At 58.6% G+C, this 20,871-nt stretch overlaps 1 protein-coding gene across 6 annotated transcripts in view; it reads left to right on the top strand.

Annotated features, from left to right (window-relative positions):
* TXNRD2 (thioredoxin reductase 2) overlaps positions 1 to 20,640 on the top strand; it is a 49,779-nt gene extending 29,139 nt beyond the window's left edge. For 4 of the 6 annotated variants that reach the window (XM_077874708.1, XM_077874710.1, XM_077874712.1 and 1 more), the window contains exons 11-18: positions 1,512 to 1,686; positions 11,805 to 11,941; positions 15,094 to 15,189; positions 15,473 to 15,565; positions 17,095 to 17,166; positions 17,340 to 17,437; positions 19,075 to 19,291; positions 20,384 to 20,640. In XM_077874708.1, coding sequence (XP_077730834.1) covers positions 1,512 to 1,686; positions 11,805 to 11,941; positions 15,094 to 15,189; positions 15,473 to 15,565; positions 17,095 to 17,166; positions 17,340 to 17,437; positions 19,075 to 19,198 — 795 coding nt within the window. In that variant the 3' untranslated portion in view covers positions 19,199 to 19,291; positions 20,384 to 20,640. Of the gene's footprint in view, positions 1 to 1,511; positions 1,687 to 4,052; positions 4,863 to 11,804; positions 11,942 to 15,093; positions 15,190 to 15,472; positions 15,566 to 17,094; positions 17,167 to 17,339; positions 17,438 to 19,074; positions 19,292 to 20,383 lie in introns of those variants that run through there. The other 2 variants (XM_077874709.1, XM_077874713.1) reach the window with 2 other exon arrangements.
* The last annotated feature ends 231 nt before the right edge of the window (positions 20,641 to 20,871 follow it).

Genomic DNA, 20,871 nt, shown 5'->3' with positions numbered 1-20,871 from the left:
GGGCCACCTTGCAGGGTCTGAAGGGTGCCAGTTGTCCTGATCCCCATCTGGGCCAGACACCCCTGCTGACAGCAGAGGCATCCATGTCAGGAGCTCCTGGCTTGTTGTTTTTTCAAACTAAAAACTCTTCAAGGAAGAATCACCTGTTAAAAGCTAAGTCTAGAACTATCACCATCAAGATGTCAAAATGTGCTCCCACGTGCCTGAGAAGGAGGACAGAGCCCGTCCATCTGCAGTCTGGGCTCTCGGGGCTGGTGAACTCTTGCAGAGGGCAGCAGTGGGTCTTCTGCGTCCGGCCCCCAGCCCCAGCCCACCTGGTGGATCCCTGGCCCTCTGCTTGTGGACTAAGTGCCTGCAACGGTGCCGCAGCATCCCCAGGAGGTCTCTGTGCCTCGGGCTGTGGGTAGAGTGTGCCGGGCAGCAGACAGCAGCCACAGGAGGCTCTGCTGCGGGATGCAGAGAAGGATGAGGCCTGTGGAGCAGAGGAGACTGTAGGAATGAGGGCTGCTCGGAGGCCTGGCCTTCCAGCCCAGGAAGAAGCTGGAGACCGACGAGACGGGGTGCCCTGGACACGGGGCATGGTCGTGAGGCCAGGTGACCCAGGCCCTCCCTCAGAGGAGTATGTGCAGCCCCGTGGCAGACCTGGGGCCAGTGTCTGGCCGTGTGGCTCAGTTGGGTCCAGCGGTTCCCCCCTCATTCTGTGACAAAGACTCCGGGCTTGTCAGACATCCAGAGGGACCAGCAGCTTGCACTTCTGTTCCCATGACCGGTGTGACAATCCTGAACAGATTAATAAATCTAAGTGAGCAGACACCAGAGGGTTGAAACAGTGGCTTTTGTTTTCTCTTAAAAGAAAAAGCTGTGTCCAACTGGGGCTGGCGTGCATGAGTCCCCACAGTGGCCCAGGAGCCGGGGGGTGCGGAGCCTCTATGCTGGGAGGAGGGAGCCCTCTGTGCAGGTGTCCCAGCTGCTCCCATCCCTGACCACACGTGCTACCTTGCATATCTTGGTGGGGAGCAGAGGGGCCTGCCTACCGTCCCAACTCCCCAGGGGGTGACCTCATTCGGCAGGGGTGGAGGGGTGGCAGGTGTGGGGCAAGTACCATCTGGGTCAGCCAGGCCAGGACCCCCAGGAGAAAGGGGTGCTTCTGTGTCATTGCTCTTAGTGAAGACTTAATTCATCAGCGTCTAGAGAAGAGCCCAAAGGTGAAGTGTGTCCTAACGGAAAGGCCCCAGGTCCTTGGATGAGGAGCTGGGGGAAGGGGGACATCAGATCTGTCCCGGTCTAGCCCTCAGCTCCACAGAGAACGAGAGGAGCCAGAGGGAGGGATGGACTGAGGCAGAGTAGTAGAGGAGGAGGAGCACTGGGCCTTCCTCAGAGGGACCTTTCTTGGGCTCCTCTAGGGCTTTTTCAGGCAGGAAGGAGGCCACGTCCTTTCTTCCCATAGTCCTCAGGAGTGGACGTTCTCACTGCTGCCTGGGCCTCACAGCATGTTCTCTTGTGCTTTGCAGCAAATGTCTTCCTTGGTCACGGAATACATGGCCTCTCAAGGCACCCGGTTCCTGAGAGGCTGTACCCCCTCAAGAGTGCGGAGGCTCCCAGATGGCCAGCTCCAGGTTACCTGGGAGAACCTCACCTCCGGCAAGGAGGACGTGGGCACCTTCGACACTGTCCTGTGGGCCATAGGTAAGGGTGCGCCGAGCCACGTGGGAGCCACACACGGAGACCCGCAGCGCCGCCTCCCCTTCCTGCTGTCTCCAGGGCCCCCCTCGTTCTGCTGGCTTTCAGGTGGGCCAGTTGTAGCAGCACACCTCTTGGGCCGTCATAACAGCCCGTGGGATTGTTTCCATTACCTCTGGCAGGTTGGTTTGAGCTCTGCAGGAGTAGATGTGTTATTGGCCTTGGTAGACGCCACACTTTGCAGATTTCCAGAGATGGCTCAGTGACGGGGCACAGGCCTTGGGCCTTTCTCAGCCGCACATAGGCTGGCTGGCAGCTCGCCCACCAGGGGTTGCGTTCTCATCCTCCTGTTCTCTGCAAGGTGTGAGTCCAGCTTTTTGTGGGGGTGAAAGCCAAGCAGACATGGCTGGACACAATTAGCCCATTGCTGGCCTTGCCAGGAATCCCCCCTCCCAGGCTGGCTCCTCCCTGCACCCCAAGGGGCAGGATGGAGAGTGGGGATGCAGGGGGCTAGGAGCCTGCCCTGGACTGGTCTGAGGGAAGGGATGGAGCGAGGCAGGAAAAGCAGAGAGAGCTCAGATGCGTGCCCATCGCGAGCCTGCTTGTGGCTGGGGCATGGTGGCACTGTGAGTGGGCTCTGGCCGCTGACAGGTTCTTGTTAGTGGGGGCATGTGGAGCTGGGTGCAGCACACCTTCTCCGACATTGTGCCCACCTCGATACCTGTCTTCTAGGGTTGAAATCTCATCGTCCTAAGCCCCCTCTCCGCTTGCATGTTAGAAATAGGAGAAATCCAGGTCTTCCTTTCAGCATTTCTAGTTCCCTGGGGTCTCTCTGGCTGAGCCTGGTCAGGTGTCCTCTCCCTGTGGACCTGGGCTCAGAGCCTGTGTAGCTATGAGAATCATCATCTGCCTCCAGGTCAATTAATCGAATGTTTACTGAGTGCTCAGAGGGGTGTCATGTTGGCGTTTGTCAGGACCTGCAGTGAGGCTCCCAGGAGGAACGGAGCTGCATCTACAGAGCAGTGTACTTCTGAGAGGCCTCTCTGGTCTTCCTGAGTTCTCAGGGGGCTTGGAAAGCAGACGACGAAATAAATTCTAGAGGAGCTGGAGCTCTTCACTTGTGTGGGGTCAACAGGAGAGGATTTAAGGAGCAAGGAAAATGCCTTGGAGTTGATTTACTGCCTCTTGCCCAAAATTTAGTTAAGGACCATAAGAAATATTCTTGTTCAAATCGTAAAAGTAAATTTGAGTAGCTTTATTTTGAACACTGTGACAGATTGTGTAACTACTCAGATCTAGAAGCCGAAATTGACATTTATCTTAAACTCCATTCTAAAAGGCAAGGTGGTGAGCTTGTCCCCTCGCATCCGCACCCCCAGCCTCTTCCTTTGTCCCCCTGATATCACTTCGGGGTCCCCACCACCCACACCCGTCCTCTTGCCATTGGACAGAGGCAAGGGCCTATACCTATATACCATCAGCTAAGCCCACGCTGATGGCAGTGGCTCAGAGGGCAAGGGGCTGTGCCCTCGGAAAGCCTCAAGGTCCTCCCAGCTTCCAGACAGGTCCCTGGTGGGCAACAAGCAGAGCCCCTGGCGCTCAGGCCTGCCCTCCCCGCCCTCCCACCCCGCAGGAGTCCATTTCATTTTCTGTATTTTCAAAAAGAGCATCCCCCAGACAGTCTGCCTGGCGTGATTGATGCTGGGGGTGGAAGCTTTTCACAGTCCTTGGCCTTTGACCTTGCTTCCCGAGGCGGCGCTGCGGTGGCTGGCGGTGGCGGCGGTTTCTGGCACGCCTTCTGGGGCTGTACGGGCATGTGCTGACTTTGCTGCTCGCTCCCGGGCCAGGTTTTGTAAACAATCAGGAGCCGCTTCCCAGTTCAACAACTGGGAATGTTTTCTGCTGGTTTACCCCAATAAGCCTTTAACTGAGCATTATTTCTGTTCGCAATAAAGGATGATCCGATCCAGGAGGTTAAAATAAAACACCCAAGGCTGAAGGGCTGGCACAGCCAACAGCTCCCGGGCCATAGGTCCTGCCCTAGTGGTGAGTTCCGTGTGCACGCAAGCTGGGCTTTGATGCGTGTTTAAAACCAGAGAGAAGGATGCCCCTCGTGTCGGGAGGACACACACCCAAGGCTGCAAGAAGCTTCCCTGAGGCTGAGCTGGCGCCTGGGTCCCCGCGGGTGAGGACAGTGTGCGAGGGGACGGTGACGTGGGCCTGCAGTCTGCAAGCCCAGGAGGACTCGAGCCTCTTCCTCGGCCCAGCCTTGATCCCCACGTGGTGGATTAAACACATTAGCAGTTAAAGCAGTTAATTGCTGTGCAGGGGGCCGGCTCATTGTTTGTCTCTGAATCACCCACCCACACCAGGTGTCTCAGATAATAGACTGGGAACTCGCAGCGAGGAGGATTTCCTGTCTGCAGATGTGCCGATTACGGTGCTGAGTGAAGACAGTCAGCCTGCACCCGCCGCGGGCTCCAGTTCACCCCGTGCAGTTAACCAGTTGTGGCCTGAATCCTCAGCCGTCGGGGGTGGGGGGTAGGGGCAGGACGGGGCATCCGATGGACACTCGCGGGTGGAAACCCTTCCGAGCCGGAGTGCGGCTGAGCTTTAGCTTCGACTTTGTTTTGGAGGCTCTCGGAGGGAAAACCGGCCGCTGGGACTCCATGGCCCTCAGCAGCTCTAGCCTCTCGGAAGGTTTCCCGTCCCTCTTTCAAGGCCAGGGAGGTGGCTCTGGGGCATCCCTCCCTGGGCCACAGGAGTCCTGCCACGGTCCAAAGGCCCAGACCGTGTCCCCACCTGGAGTGTCGGGGACGGCTGTCCTGGCCTGCTCAGCAGTCCCCTTGCTCTGTTAGGGAGCAGGCATTTCCTCTTCCTTGGACTTTGTCTTAGGGGAGTTGGTGTTGCCTACCTGTGTGGAAGACCCACAGGTAACCTCTGAGCCTCTAAAATGGTATAAAGAGGGGGAGCCTGGATGGCTCAGTGGTTGAGCGTTTGCCTTCAGCTCCGGTCATGATCCTGGGGTCCTGGGATCGAGTTCCGCGTCGGGCTCCCTGTAGAGAACCTGCTTCTCCCTCTGCCTGGGTCTCTGCCTCTCTCTCTGTGTCTCATGAATACATAAATAAATAAATCTTTAAAAACAAAATAGTATAAAGAGAGCCAGCAGGCACAGGGGGCCCAGCTTTAGAACTTGTTTTTTTTTTAATATTTTATTTATGTATTTGATAGAGAACATGCACACATGAGTGGGAGAAGAGCAGAGGGAGAGGGACAAGTCAACTCTGCGCTGAGCACAGAGCCCAACATGGGGCTCAATCCCATGACCCTGAGATCACGACCTGAGCTGAAATCAAGAGTCAGACAGTCAGCCAACTGAGTCACCCAAGTACCCCCACCCCGGCTTTCCAACTTTGAATCCAGCTACCACACTGAGGACCCCACCCCATGTTCAGCCCACCTACACAGAGTGTGCCCATGGACCACACCAGCAAGCTGGTGGCACCCGTGGGGACAGTGAGGGGGCCCGTGGTGCCCAGGAGCGGAGTGCGTCTGCCAGGATGGGCTGCAGCCCGAGCCTCCCCCCTCTACCCTGGGGACTGCTTGCTTCAGTTTATAGGAGGCGCCTGGCGCAGCTACATTCAGCTGATGTCTCCTCCATGCCTCAGACATGCCCCTTCAGGTCCCCCCGAGTGCCGAGTGCTGGGCTGCAGCTCTGGGGGCTACAGACTGAACAGAAGGGAGCCCCCAAGGTTGGGAATTTATGGGTGGGAGTGCTCTGAGTCCGGCCAGGAGGAGGGAACAGTCCAGGCCCCGGTGCCTCTGGACAGCCATGGCTGGCTCTGGGCTGCTGGGGAGGAGCTGGCTGAGCATGGGTGCCACCGTGTTGAGAGAAGCCCAGTCCAAGGCCACCAGGCCTCTTCTTTGGGCCTGTATCTAGCTATGGCCATAGGAAACTGTGTGGGGCCAAGTTCTGTGCGTGAGCCTCTCATAGTCTAACACCTTTTTTTATTTTTTTTTAGCACGGAGGTCAGGTTTGTGAAAGACTCAAATCTGCTTGTGTATGTGGTTGTCTGGGAGGGGAAGAAGACATTCATGGAGCTCTTCCTGTAGGCACCTCCCACAGGCCGAGGGAAGTGGCTGGGCCTGAGGCCATCCACGGCCGTCCCCACCACACCACGTGGCCTTGATGGTGCACCATTGCGCCCAGCACCATTGAGTCCGTGGCTGTCATTTATTTTGGCTTTGGCTCACGGTGGTGCTAACCCATCACGGAGGCCAGGCAAGGGCAGCGGGAGAGCAGCACCTTGTGCTCCCAGACTGGCCCTCTGCCCTCCGCGTGGGACGCCCTGCGTGGCCAGGGGCCTGCGAGCTGGCTCCTGCCTGTGTCCAGGGTCGCCTCCGCCTCCACAGCCATCAGACCCAGGCCGGCCTACCTTCACGCTCGCAGTCTTTTTGCCAAGTCACCTTCAGTATGTATGTATGTATGTACTTATTTATTTATTAAAGATTTTATTTATTCATGAGAGACACAGAGAGAGAGAGAGGCAGAGACGCAGGCAGAGGAAGGAGCAGAGCAGGCTCCATGCAGGGAGCCCGATGTGGGACTAGATCCGGGGACTCCAGGATCACGCCCTGAGCCGAAGGCAGATGCTCAACCGCTGAGCCACCCAGGTGTCCCACCTTCAGTATTTATGGTTAGAACTTTGTGGAAGCTAGTTGCTTTAAAAAAACAGAAGAAGAAGGAGAAGGAGAAGGAGAGCCTTAGTGAAATGCTTTTGGAGATAAATGGGCACCGTTTATATGCATTAATGTGCACTATTTAAATTTTGCAAGCACTACTGGGAGCAGTCAACCAGCAGGAAGGTTATATTGATGTTTGTAATTATAGTGATAATTACCACCTGCCAGGGAATATGTTCCTCTCTGGGGTTCCTGTGGACCAAGCTATAACTGGGCCAAGCTAGAGGCCCCACCAAGTTCCAGGGCTGGCTGTGGGGTTAGGAGTCCACGCAAGCTGTTTTATGTGTTGCCGGTGGTACACAAAGGCTTAAATCGGAAAGGCCTGTGTGTTTCCGTGGGGGAGGTGCTGAGAGGGGTCTTTAGGACCCTCTAGGGAGCAGTGGCTGGTGCTGGGGATCACAGTAAGCCGCCAGCCTCAGATCACTTATTCATTCAGCAAACATTGAGCCCTGCCTGGGCCCCAAGCCCATGTACTCCACCCTGCTTGGGGGGCTTGAGGTTGTGGCTGGGGCTCTGGGGCTTGCGTAGAAGGGGCCATTCATGGGAATAAAAGCCCTTTGCTGTTATCCTTTGCCCTAAAGTCTCAAAGATGACAAGAGACATATAATAAATTTTTTAAAAATTTTTATTTATTTATGATAGTCACACAGAGAGAGAGAGAGAGAGAGGCAGAGACATAGGCAGAGGGAGAAGCAGGCTCCATGCACTGGGAGCCCGATGCGGGATTCGATCCCGGGGCTCCAGGATCGTGCCCTGGGCCAAAGGCAGGCGCTAAACCGCTGCACCACCCAGGAATCCCTAAATTTTTAAAAGGCCTCAAGAACTCTGACTAGAGGTGCCAAAAGCATGAGTTCCACCTTCTGTGTCTGGCCCAGAGTGCCCCACAGACCAGCGTGGGAGGGGGGAGTAGCTGGCTCTGGGGAGCCACGCATGTGCCTCCCAGGAGGGGTGCCCGGGGTGGGCCCTCGGTGAACCTGCGTGGGGCTGCTGGCCCAGCCTCCTGGACCCCCATCCTCCCGGCACTGGGCTTCAGGCTGCTGCTTTTACACACTCACTGCATCTGTCTAATCAGAGCCCCTCATTCACCCTGTCATACTCCTGCTGGCACTTAAATCTTACCTCATTACACGGATTGCCCTTCACTCGTCGGAACGTGTGCTCCAGGCAGGCGTGAAATTGGAGGGAATGCCCGTCTTCCTGTAACAGGGTGAAGGAGGCAGAGGAAACTGCGTGTGTCCAGTCGTCTGCATCCCTGTGTCCAGCTGAGGAGGTAGTCATGACCGCCAGCCACCGTCTGGGGAGTATCTGACCTTCCGCCTTCTGCGGCCTCCTCCAGCTGGCTGAGTGAGTGTGGTGGCTGGGCTGCCTCCCTGGGCCGGTAGCAGCAGCTGTGGAACTCCAGGGTAGCGAGGAGAGGGCCGGCCTGGTCCAGCTGCACTGAGAGCTCTCAGGAGGAATGCGGCCTCTTGCACGGCTTCAGAGCCCCGGGGTGTCCTGGCTGCTGGGCCTGGGGAGGAAGGGAGGGACTGTCTTGCCTCTGTGACACCAGGAGTCACACGGTCCCCTAGGGGGCTCAGGTCAGCAGACAGGGCTGAGCCTGATGAAGGGGGCACCTCCAAGGGCCCATCCACATGTTTATCTGAACATTGCCTCTGAGGAGAAAGTGAGAACAGTTTGCATCTGGAATCTTAGCGCCCTCCCTCATTGCGGTAAATATGATGGAGTGTCATTTGAGTATCATGTGAGAAGCTCTTACAAGGCAATAAAGTCATGGAGATACATATAAATGAATGAAAAAAAGGCAAGAAAGTGGAAGTTCACAGAAGAAAACACAGCTGCTTAATACATGGCCCAAAGTACGTGGTTATACTGGTAAATGTGCTGGCAATCAAAGTGGAAATGACAACAGCAGCGGGAGTGAAGGAGCAAGCCCAAAAAGGGGCTGTCTGCATGGGCACAGCTCTCGGCCCTGTGCCAGGGAAGCCCTGCCTGCTGGCCAGCCTCCCTCTGAGGACACGTCCCAAGGGACTAAACCAACACGATCCCTGCATCCCCATCCCGGTAGAGCCATTCAGCCCACTCGGCAGACCAGAGCTGGTGCCAAAGAGCTGAGGCCCCAGGGGGCAAAGATCCCTTAGTGCACGGGGTGGATGGTCTGCTGGGGTAGGGAAGCACCATATGAGACATACAGGGTGATGCACGGGGTGGTGCCATGGGGACTCCCCTCTTCTCCCAAATCACCTGAGGAGTGATACCTTTATTTTTGTATTAGAGGGAAATTGTCAGGGAGAAGACTTTGGGGGTTGCCTGAGTCTTGCTTCTGACCCAGACTGGGCGCTGTCCGTGGGGCCAGAGCTGCCCTGCTTGCACGGCCAGCCACTGGGTCCCCATCCCAGCACCCATTCTCTGTCTTCCTTGGGAGCTCCAGGCCTGAGCTGAGTGGGGGCCCTGCACCTGTGGGGAGACATGAACCTGATCTGAGCACAAGAGAACAGAACTTGGAGTGTCCTGGGGTACGTCTCTCCCTCCTCCATGACCACGTCCAGGTTGTTTGCTCAGTGAGGCCCACATCCTGGTTGTGGCCACATGGAGCTTGCGGGGACCTACTACAGCTCGGGGGCATGGCCCCACAGAATGGGGTGCCTGGGTGGAGCTAGACCCCTGCCCAGGCCTACCCCCCGCCGCCCCCAGGCCCTGCCAGCACAGCTTCCAAAACCTGATGTGCCCATGGCTGTCCTTTGAGGGCCATCTCTGTTTGGTGCAGCCTCTTTTTTTTCCTTCAGTGTTCTTTCCCGAAGTAACAGTAGACCGCCTTCTACAAGTTGGGCATATTCATTCTGTCAACCCCCACTGCTGTTACTTTTAACAGCATCTTGATATTTTAAATTCATCTGATATTCTTTGAGACCTTGGATGTGGTTAGACTGACATCTACGAGGTGTGTGGTTCCCGTGGTTACCAGCTGATATACGAGGAAACGTTCCTGGCCTCTACTGACCCGTCAGGCAGGAGCGCAGCACGGCCCATAGTCTGTGGGCCTCCAGCATTGTCCTCGGACACTCCAGCCTCAGCCTGGAGCAATCGCCAGGGGGCCATGGGCCTGCTGTATGCCTGCCTGCCAGAACTGGGGGTCTGGGGAGAGCCTGAGGGCCCAACTCTGAGTCCTCCCTACCTGCAGGGACCCTCGGCCCACTCCGCAGACCCCCACCAGGCCTGCCCACTGGGCCCAGCTCCTTCCTTGCTTGAGGCACAGCACATTCTAGTCCCTTCCTAGACTCAGGGTTCCCAGTTTGCCTCGTCCAGGGCAGGACGCTGACCAGTGCGTCTCCATTCACAGGACGGGGGCTGGCCCCGGTGCTGTCAGAGGGCAGGGACCTCCAGAGCCTCCTGTCTCGCCGCCGGTGTCTGGTATGCTGGGCGATGGGGGTCGGCCCGCCCAGCACCTGATTGCTGCGGCCAAGCCGAGTGAAGAGGCCGGAGCCGGCTCCCCGTGAACTTGAGAAGCGCGGCTTAGTTGAGCCTCTGTGTTTTGACTTCCCACTCTGGGAGAGCAGCTGGAGACTTAAGGTTTCCCTTTCACAGGACTAGGTCTACCAGATGTTCAGATTGGCACCACCCGCCACCCGACCTCTGGTGTATCTGAGCCACCATGAGCTGTGGGAACCGGGCCTTTGAAACCGTTCGTCTTTGCCTTCAGGGGATACCGGGAGCCCCAAGGGGCTGCCACTGCCCTCCCAGGGCCCCACAGGAAGGGCCGTCTTTGCCACCCCCGGCTCAGTGAGGCTGCATTGTCTCAGGCTGGGAGCAAGGCGCCTGTGCCGGCAGCCCCTGTGACAGCCCCTGTGACAAGGCCCAGGGCTGGAAGCACATGAAGCCTGGCAGGGAGGCCGGTGCCACCATCTCCTGCCCCTGCTGGCCTCTGCGTCCAAGGTGTGCTCATCAGTATTAGCCAAAGTGACCTCACCCCGTGCTTGGGTTTGGGCTCTGCCTTTCTGCCCGTCTCCATTCTCGGCTCTGGAGGTCTCCAGGCTGGGGATGTGGGCCGGGCAGGTGCCACAGGCACCCGAGTGGAGGAGCTGAGGGCTCCTCGTGTGGAGCTGCCCACGGCCTGACTCTAGCCCCATGTGCTCAGCCCTGCACTGGCTGCCGGAGAGGGTCTGTGGGGCCGGCCCTGAGCAGGACATAAGTCTGTGCATTTTCACTGCCTCCTCCAGAGGACGTCCTGCTGCCCGACTCTGGGGACAGCAGGCCCTAGCCTATTCATGCAAACACCGTCTGGTGGTAGGATAGATGCATTAATCCACCACGAAGCACCATCCTGTATGAGCCTACAGGAAGAGCACCCTGTGGGAGGGTGGGAGCCCCAGCGTCACGGGCGGAGTGGGATGGATGACACCTTACCCCAGGAAGGGCCACGTGGAGACTCAGGAGGCCATCCCCCAGACGTGCTCCACAGAGACTGAGACACACACGTGCATCCTGGCGCCGCTGGAAAGTGTGCACGGGACAGGAGCCACGGCTTCCGTGAGAGGCCCGGGTTCTGTATATTCCATGGCCTCTCCCCTCAGGGCCTGGTGGTGTCTGCAGCTACGGCTGTGGTGACCTCTGATCACGCTCTGCTGTGTCCACCGTGCATCCAGGCCTGATGTGGGCCGGCTCCCCAGAGCTCGGCCCCGCGGTGGGGAAGGGTTGAGATCACTGTCCAGGGAGGGGGCACACACATTCTTGGGTTGTCACTACTTCTAGACTTTTTCTGTGGTCAGAAGCCATAGGAACTTTGTATTAAAAAAAAAAAAGAATTTCCAATTCAAATTTGACTTTATGTTGTTTTAACTGTCTTTGAATGGCACATAAGGTCTGTCTGCAGCTTTATTTATTGTTTGGACATAATTCTCTTAGGACACATGGTGGGAATATGGGTTCCCATAGTCTCCTGAGCAAATTATCTCTGTATATACTCAGTTATCAGCTGCATATCCAATGAGGCCCATTTGTTTCAGGTTCTTTACAAGGTACAGGAAATACCCCCCCCCCATTTTTGATTTATTTTTTGTTGTTGTTTGGATATAGAAACTATGTATATGATTTAAAAACCAAAATTGTGTTGCAGGATGTATTCAGAGAAGGCCTATCCCCATCTCTGCATCCTCCACCCCTTTTCCTTCCTTTCTGTTCCTCCGGGTCCTGCTCCTTTGTGCAGATAAAGGTGTAGGGGTGGATGTGCATGCGTGTGAGGCCCACAGAGGCTGGGAGCCCCTCGATGCTGTTGTGCTTGACGTCTTCCCAATTCCAAGTGCACATGCTGGCAAGTGTTTTGAATAAACCAAGGAATCTCTGTCAGACCTGCTACAAGTCTTTCAGCTTTCTCTTTATTTCTTCAGGTCGAATTCCAGAAACCAAAAGTCTGAATTTGGAGAAGGCTGGAGTAAACACCAACCCCAACAGTCAGAAGATCCTGGTCAATGCTCAGGAGGCCACCTCCGTCCCCCACATTTATGCCATCGGAGACGTAGCAGAGGTACAGCCTGCACCTGCCCATGGTCTCGCACCCCATCCCCCAATCCCAGCCTGCACCTGCCCCCCAACCTTGTGCACCTAACAAGGCTCACGGAGCCTCTGGGCCAAACCCCAAGTGCTGTTGGACTCAACTTCTGGGAAGGATTGGTCACCAGCCTCTGCTTGCTCGAATGTTCCTCCTTTCTGTCTGGAGCAGTGGGGCAGGCTTAAAAACCCAAAGCGCCATCAGCAAATTGCTATTCCGAAATCTCCCCACGTGTGGCTCTGAGGGAAGGACATCTGTTTGCACACGACGTGGGCCTCGACTTCCCGACGGCGGGCTGGAGGTGCAGAGCCCTAGAAATGCTGCTGCTGGGCACAGCCTTGTGGCTATCCTGGCCCTGCACCACCAGCTGACCTCCTGGCCTTGGTTTACCTTCTAACTCGTGGGCGGGTCAGTACTCTCCCTGCCCGGGCTGTCAGATGGGGACAGGGCATGTGGACACAGCCCCACTCACCAGGCCTGCCTGGTCCTCCCCTGCGGGTCCCTGGTGGAAGCCTTACCCTGGCCTGGGAGGCATCTGGTCAGCACCGCACCCCTCTTTGTGGCCTCTTTATGGCCGGCAAGCCGTGGGACCCTCACATTCCCAAAGCCTCAGGAGCCATCGGCCAATCCTGTACATGCACAGCATGGCCTAAGGAAGGTGGCTCGGGAGGGACCCTGGCAAAGGAGCCTGAGAGATACACCGGGCCCCCTAGACCCCTGCGGACCTCTTGGTGGCCAGACCTGCCATTGTCCTGCCAGCGTTCCTGACACGTTAGCTTCCTGGGGCCGCCGTTACAAATCACCACAGGGTAGCTTAGATAGACAAATGTATTCCCTCACATGCTGGAGGCCAGAAGTCTGCAGTCAAGGTATGGGCAGGGCTGTGCTCCCTCTAAGCCTCTAGGGGAGGATGTGTCCTCATTCGGCAGGTGGTCCAGACTCAGAGCTGCAGCGCTCTCTGCCCGTGATCGCGTGTGTGCATGTGTGCAACCGTCCTTGTTTCTTTTTTTCTCAGGAGAGAAGCCCATTGCATTTAGGGCCACCCTAAGTGACCAACCCTAAATGATTCAATTCTTTCCTTCATTACATTTGCAAAGAGCCTCATTTCCAAACAAGGCCCCATTCTGAGGTTCCAGGCAGACATGAATTTGGGGGATGCTGTTAAACCCACCATGATGTGCTCTGGCACCAGCCACTTTTCTGATTTCTGTGGCTACTGCAGGAACAGATAAAAGTCCTAGGCCTTATAGTGGCATTCTGGTCGGGGTCACAGAGGACAAGTAAGTAAGTGAACTGTTTCAGGTGGATGTCAGAGGATGCATAGTACGCGGTCAAGGGAGACCTGAGGGAGGAGCAGAGTGAGCTAGAGGGCCCGGGCAAGCTCAGCAAGGATGCTTGTGCCTACCCGAGACTGCAAGCACTGCCTCACCTACCCACACCCCAGAACCCACTTTGGGAAATGCCTGGGGGTAGGGGGAGCCAGTATCTGTGGCGAATGAGTCCCTGGGTGGGGCATCCCAGAGCTGAGGAGTACAGGTGGCAGTTTTCCCCAGTGCTGTGGGACCATCCCTCCCTCAGCCTCTGCTGCAGCTTGTGATGGGTGGGTCTTCCAGAGAGCTCGGCACACTCGTAGAGACAGACCAGGGCAGGAGGCCATGCAAGCCTGGGCCTCCCTTTTATTCCTGAGAGGGCAGCCTCCCCATCTCGCACAGGTCTGTCCTGCAGACACTTGACCCCATTCAGACCCCTCCTGCCAGGACAACATGGCCCCTGCTATGCCCAGTGTACCAGAGAGGTCACCCACTGGCTGTGGTCAGTGCTGACATTGAGCCAAGTGGCTGCCACTTGAGTTCTCAGGGTGCCTGTGAACCCAGGTTCAGGAAATGGTACGTGGGGAGCAGACCGCCAAATGGAGGCAGGACCATAGGGACAGCTTGCTGGAGCAGGTGTCAGAGCTGCAGCCACTCCTCCCACCAAGTCATCTCTGACCGTCTAGTTGGCCTGCTCCTGTGGATGGAAGTGAGTGGCTTCACGTGCCTGCTTGACTGGGCATGACTGGGCATCGCTGTTGCTCGTGTGATCTCTGCCAGTGGGGACGCGTCATCCTCTGAGGGCACCTTCTGTGTTCATCCTGTGTGCTGCAGCACCGGTAGTCCTGGGAGAGAGTGCCACACGTATGATACCGGGCTTTCTGCACAGCCCAGGAGCTGAGGGTGCTGCCAGCGTAGTGGAAACCATAGTGTCCCAGACTGTAGGACTGGAAATAGCACACGCAAAGGCTATATTTATTGAAATATTAAATCCACTCAGTGGGAAAGGTCATTCTGGGCCGTCAAAAGAGTTCACACCCCAGTGGTCCGGTGAGATGGGGACGGGTCCAGCAGGCTGGCGGGACAGCCATTGTCTAGTGACATATTGTGTGCTGTGCACATGGACGTTTCCGCAGTCAGGCCCGGTGGAATGCACAGGCTGCTTTCACGAGTTTATCTCTGTGGATCTCTATTCATTTCTGGAATGTCAAACAACATCTGCATTTCCTGCTGCTGCAGAGGTGATTGACAGCCGGTCCCAGGCTGACGCGTGTAGGAACACTGGGGGCCGTGCCCCGCCCCCCCGCCCCGGTCCCCCAGCAGGACACACCCAGGGACAGAAGGGCCTCCAGCGGCACGCCATTCTGACTTGGGGTTTGTGATGGACTGTGACGTGCAAGCCAAGCTTCTTGTCAGGAGCACAAGAAATGCTTTCAGGGCCCGCTTTAGCGTGAATCCCGGTTAATGCGGACAGGGGAATAGTAGCAGGATCTCCTTCGAGCTTTGTTGAGGTTTCAGCTCTCCGAGATCACCCACATGAAGAAGGGGTTCAGAGAGAAGCCACCGGCGAGCGTGGGTGGCATGGCCGGGCTCATTGGCAGCTCACCTGCTCTTCCGGCTAAGGGAGTCGTAAGCACAGGGGTCTCCCCAGAGCCGGACGGAGGCAAGCAAGCAGGAGAAGGAGCAAACCTGCTGAGGGCCCTGGCACCCAGAGGCAAACTGAAAGGGAGAAGCTTCACCAGGAAGGCGTGAGGGGTGGCAGGGGTGCCGCACAGTCTCGGATGTGCCAGAGTGACCCGGGCTCCTTCCTTGCCTCAGGGGCGGCCCGAGCTGACACCCACGGCTATAATGGCAGGAAGGCTCCTGGCCCAGCGGCTGTGTGGTCAGGCCTCGGACGTGATGGATTATGACAACGTGAGTACCCCCCTGCCCTCCGGCCTGGGGACGGCCGCGGCTCTTCCAGAGGGCGTGGGCTGTGCATGCACGTACATATGTGCCAACACTTGCACGTGTGCCGCCGCATGTGCATGTGCACGCATGTGAGGTTCGCTTTGTGGGTGCCCCCCTCCCACCCCCCGCAGGCTGTAGCCAGCACGTCTGGGGACCTGGCCTGTGCTTGTTTTTCTTTGTGCCCCAGAGTGGGGATCTTCAGCTCTGCATCCCAGGGGGCATAGCTCACTTGGGACCTGCTTTTCAGGTCCCCACCACAGTCTTCACCCCACTGGAGTACGGCTGTGTGGGGCTGTCGGAGGAGGAGGCCGTGACTCGCCACGGAGAGGAGCACGTGGAGGTAAGTCGGGACCCCGAGGCCTGTGTGGCACCCACACCCCAATGACAGCCCCTCCCCAGCAGGGGCCTGGAGGGCAAGCAGGAGTGCTGGCGCCCCTGCGTCCCAGGACCTGTGGTTTGGCAGGGTCAGGCAGGGACCCTAGAGACACGGCATGAAGGGACGTGTGGGACAGGAGCGCTGGAGGACAGCCCGGAAGATGAGGGTCCTCTTGGGGTGTGGCCCCTCACAGGACCACGTGTCTCCCTCCACCTGGGAAGGCTTCTCCTACCCTCCAGCCGTCTGCTGTCGGCTTCTGCTCCCCACCCCCAGCCCTGCTCCAGCCCTGCTCCTGCCCGCGGGTACCTCCGCCTCCCCGCCACCCCCACCTCTGTTCCTTATCCGAGAGCCAGCTAGGCCTCATAGGCCCCCAACAGCCCTGACTAGCTACTCACCCAGAGGAAGGCTGCTTCTGGAATCTGCTCAGCCAGCCGGCCGTGGCCCTGGGGTGGCCCCAGAGGGTGCCCGAGGTGGCCTGGCATGATGGGGGAGGCTTTGAAACCTGCCAGGCTGTGGGTGCTGGGAGCCTTTGCTGGCCTCATCTTGCTACTGCAGCAGCCTGCAGACGGACCAGGAGAAACCAGACCCCATGTGGCCACCACCGCGGGCCTAGTGCCCTTTGGGAATGAGTCACTGGGTTGCAGGGCCTGCCTCTTGCCCCAGTGCCCCGGTCCCCTCCATCAACGGGCTGGGCCTGACAGGCCAGCCTTCCACCCAGCACTTTATTTGCTATTTTTGTTTGATTCATCACAAGTACATGGGGACATATGTTCGTGGCATTCTATAATGTTTTATGTTTCACGATGTTGAATGGCCAAATACCCTTTGTTTGTTTTCTTTTCAATTCTGTCTTAGTTAGAACAATATTCTCTGAAGTTCCATTAATTAATAATGGCTGTGCAGCACATGTGAGGGCCCTGCTCATTTTTTACTTGGCCGCAGCCCCGAACACGCTGTCGAGCTCTTCTCGGGTGCTGAAAGCCTTTGGCCGACAGCTCCAGTGTGGGCCGGGGGCCTCCCCATGCCGACCTCCCCCTCCTTGCTCAAGTGAGGGCCCAGCCAGCACCAGGGCACCCCTGGGAGGCCAGACAGCCGCCGGGTGGGCCGGGCACCCCCTTCCACGGCCTGCAGTCACCCTGTCCACGCTGCAGCATCTACCTGACGTGTGCTCCTGGGGGCACCGTGCCCTGCGCTGAGCCTCGGGCTCTGTAACAAGACCCCAAGGGCTGCATGCAGCCAGTCTGGTGCCCACCCTGCGGCTATGGTCCATGGGGGCATTGGGCCTGGGTGGGAGAAGTTCTGTCCCGCAGACGATGTGGCTCCAGCCATAGTCTGTCTTTGTGTGGGAGACAGAGGGGCGCTATTCATGGCCAGCTCAGGCGGTCCTTACCCCAGACCACAACCTGTAGGCCACGTGGGTGGCTCTGGGTCCCCACCACATCCCTGCAAACCAAGAGGCTGCTGAGTCCAAGCATCGGTATCTTGTCACTTAGGTTTATCATGCGTATTATAAACCACTGGAGTTCACAGTGGCTGAACGGGATGCGTCCCAGTGTTACGTAAAGGTGAGTGTCCTTGTGGTCCAGGGCCGGGCATGCCCGGCGGTGAGAGACAGGGGAAGAGCTGGCACCCAGGGTGGGGAAGCCCCGTGCAACCACCCGCACCCCAGGCCAGGGCCACCCATGCAGCCCGGGGTCCCGTCTCCAGCCGGGCTGACCATTGACAGTGTGGCTTGCAGATGGTGTGCCTGCGGAAGCCCCCGCAGCTGGTCCTGGGCCTGCACTTCCTCGGTCCCAATGCAGGCGAAGTCACTCAAGGATTTGCTCTGGGGATCAAGTAAGTGCAGAGGAATATCAGCGTTGAACGATGCTCAGACTGGCGTCCCTCTGAAAGCGGAGCGGGGCATGGTAATTGGGAGTCTGCTGCATCGATGTCGCCCTTACGTAGCCTTGTGTGTTTTCAGCAGAGCATCTCCTCAGACGTGGCAGGTCTCATCACAGGAGAGGCAGCTTGCTTCTCCAGCCAGTTGCTATTAAGCCAGCCATACCACATGGGTCTGTGGCTGGGCCACCTGGAGGGCAAGGGGAGGGGTTCTGTCCCTGGCCATGGTGGCCAGGGTGGTGGGGGGTCACAGTTTGGGTATTCTCTCCTTAGAATGAGCAGGGTGGGGGCCCTCCTTCACATGGCCAGGCACCCCGGCAGGTCTGGGAAAGCTGCCCCACGGCCGGCAAGTGTTTTCCACAGCTGGGTCTTGGGCCCAGGCTGTGCTTAGTGGGGCCTTGATGGAGGCTCTGTGTGGGGGTGGTTGTCAGAGGCAGGAGGGTGGAAGGTGAAGTGGAAGTAAAGGAGCAGAGAGGGGCCGCAAGGGCCACCTGGAGCCCCATAGGCGCTGGGGGCCTGTGGCTGTGGCCAAGGTCCAGCCTCAGAGGTTGGTGGAGGTGGGAAGTGTGAGGACAGGGAGGGACCCAGGAAGACTGACGGGGGCCGTGAGGGGCTAGTCCAGATACCCCAGGGGCACCCCAGGCTTCCTGGCAGGTAACCATAATAATTACAGGACAGAGCCAATAGAAAACAGGAGTGAGCAATTCACAGAAAAAGAAAATTAAAATTAATAGTAGAAATGTTTAACGTAATTAAAACACTGAGAAACCATTTTGGCCAGGGAGGGTTAAAAGGTTTGAAACTGTCCAGTCCAGTGGTGATGGTTTCCAGCATCTGCCTGGTGGAGACGCAGAAGGTTGGAGCAAATCAGTGGAGTGAGGAGACCCATGTTCAGACGCAGGAGGAGGGTGTGAACTGGCCCCTCCCACTGGGGGCCTCCTGTCCACAAGGCACACACTTGTTTGTGCTGGGAGCTCACCCACCAGATACCCTGACATGTGTACGGAGACGCAAGAAGGGCTGTTTGTTGCAGCCTGGTCTGTGGATGGTGGGAGCACCCTGTGGGGAGTCCACGCTCACTGTGTCTCCGAGGAGGTGCCCCGGGGATGGTCGCTGCTGCGGGGGTGGGGGGCACGCGTGTGAGAAAATCATGTGAGCAGGACCAGGCAGGGGCTGAGTAGGTGTAGGCTGCAGCAGTAAGCCGTGGGCTCGGTCTTGCTGGGACAGGTGGGGAGAGGGAGTGGGCTCACAGAAGGACCAGCCACAGGCCAAGGTGGGGCGGTGCCTCGTGGGGTGGGAGCAGCGGGAAGCCAGGATGGAGCAAGTGATTGGGGGTGCGGGGGAGGGTAGGTGGGAGGTGGGCCAGAGGTGGGGCTGCTTGGCATTTGCTGGGGCACAGTGTGAGGCAGGTCCAGCATAGGTGTTGGTGGAAGAGAGGGTTGGGGCCAGGGCTAGGGAGCAGTGAGGAGGCCATGGCCCTCCCAAGGGCCCTTCCAAGGCCCTCCCCGTGTGTCATCTCCCAAGGGATGGGAGGATGTGGGCACGCCACCCTGCACTGACTCGTGACCTGAATCCCCCATCCCCGTGTACAGGTGTGGAGCCTCCTATGCGCAGGTGATGCGGACCGTGGGCATCCACCCCACCTGTGCTGAGGAGGTGGCCAAGCTGCGTATCACCAAGCGCTCGGGCCTGGACCCCACTGTGACGGGCTGCTGAGGGTAAGCAGCCATCCCTGCCAGGCCAAGGGCCCGTGGCACACCGGTAGCCCCACCGCCAGGTTCTTCTGAGGCTCAGATCCAGGTACACGAGGTAGGCTCTGTGTTGAAGGATGGAATGGAAGGGGGGCAGGGTGCCACTGTGATCTGCTGTCTCCGGGTGCGTGGGAGGCCACACCTGCCGTGCCGCTTCAGACAGGGCAGCCCTGTGCTCAGGCTGTGGGGGCTGAAGAAGCTGGGCGGGGAAGGAGGCCGTGTGTGCCCCGCCAGGGTCCCCCAGACACTGGCCTGGCCTGGCTGCTCCCAGATGCAGGAAGTGTCTTGGGGCTGGGTCACGACACAGCGGCCTATCGTCGGGGGTGGGGGGACACTGGGTGTGGAGGGCGTCCCCTGGCTGAGCTCCTGGGCCGCTGGGTGGCTGGAACACCCTCCCTCTCCAGCTTTGCTTCGTGCACAGCCACGTCGGCTCCTTTCTGTGTCGCCCAGAAGGTGGAGACGCTGCCCTGTGCACGGCGGCCGCGCACATCTGGTTCTGTCAGAGGCTGAGGGCGGCCGGCGGGAGCCCCGGGGTCTGTTCATCCCAGCCCTCTTCTGAGGAGGAGGAAATCGGGAGTCCCTCCCTGACCACGGCCAGAAGGCTGCGTGGGGTCAAGGCCTACTCGGCTGCCCCTGTGGCAGCATTCCCCGGGCTTGGCAGCCCAGCCTGCGGGGCCCCCCGTCTGCCCTCTGGGGTGGGGGTCCTGAGGGCTGAGGTAGACTAGGGACGGGGGGGCCTCAAGATGCCCTCAAGCAGGCCTAAGGGGCTGAGTAGCAGTCGAGGGTCCCATGGATCTGCCCAGGCCCGCGGCCTCTCTGGGCGCAGCCCGGGCCCCTGCTCTGCCCCAGCCAGGGCTGCCCTCGACGCAGACAAGCGAGGGGCATCCTGAGGAAGCTCTTCCCGGAACATCATACCTGACAGAGCCGTTTTGTTCAGAGCCCGCCGTAAATTTTTATCATTTCAAAATCTTTTTTCCTAGCACGGGGTTCGCTGTGGTGCGTCAGTGTGGCGAGGGCGGGGGCTCTCCCTGGGGCCCGTTCCTCTTCTGTCCCCAGATGGTCCTTGTGTTTGGCACGGGAGATGTGGCCAGGCAAATGCGGGGCCTGTGTGACTACCCCATGCTGACCCCCTGCCCCCCCATTGTTGTAGGACACTGGAGGCCTCACCCCTGCCTGGAGAGCCCCGAGGTAGTTGGCATGGGTGGCCCCCGGACGGACTGCCGCGTGCCCTGCAGGGATGGCTCTGGGGTGCTGAGCCCCAGCCCCTCACGCACCCTCCCACCTGGACCAGCCCCGCCAGGCCCCGATGCCAGAAGATGACGACGTGTGCAGAAACCCCCCTGTGGGCTGCCCACGTCCGAGCCCCCTGGCGTTTCTGGAATGTAAATAAAGAGGGTGTTTTCCTGACGTGTGCGGCCTCCAGCACCCCGGGAGGGCCCGGTGGGGGGCCCAGCCGCCAGCCTGTCACCCACGCTCCGCCTCCTCACCCTTGTCCGGGAACCGCCTTGAAGCTGTGCTGCACAGGGGGCAGGGTGGCACCCCGGCGGCCACACCTCGGGACCCCCGAGCCCTTCTCCCCCAGGGCCCTCTGCGGGGCTCGGGTCCGAGCCAGGCGGCGCTCCGGAGGGCTGGGACCTG

The sequence above is a fragment of the Canis aureus genome, chromosome 27 (assembly GCF_053574225.1).
Source record: "Canis aureus isolate CA01 chromosome 27, VMU_Caureus_v.1.0, whole genome shotgun sequence".
Classification (NCBI taxonomy): Eukaryota; Metazoa; Chordata; class Mammalia; order Carnivora; family Canidae; genus Canis; species Canis aureus.
Note: the sequence above shows the minus strand (reverse complement) of the source record. Positions and strands in the feature narration are given on the sequence as shown.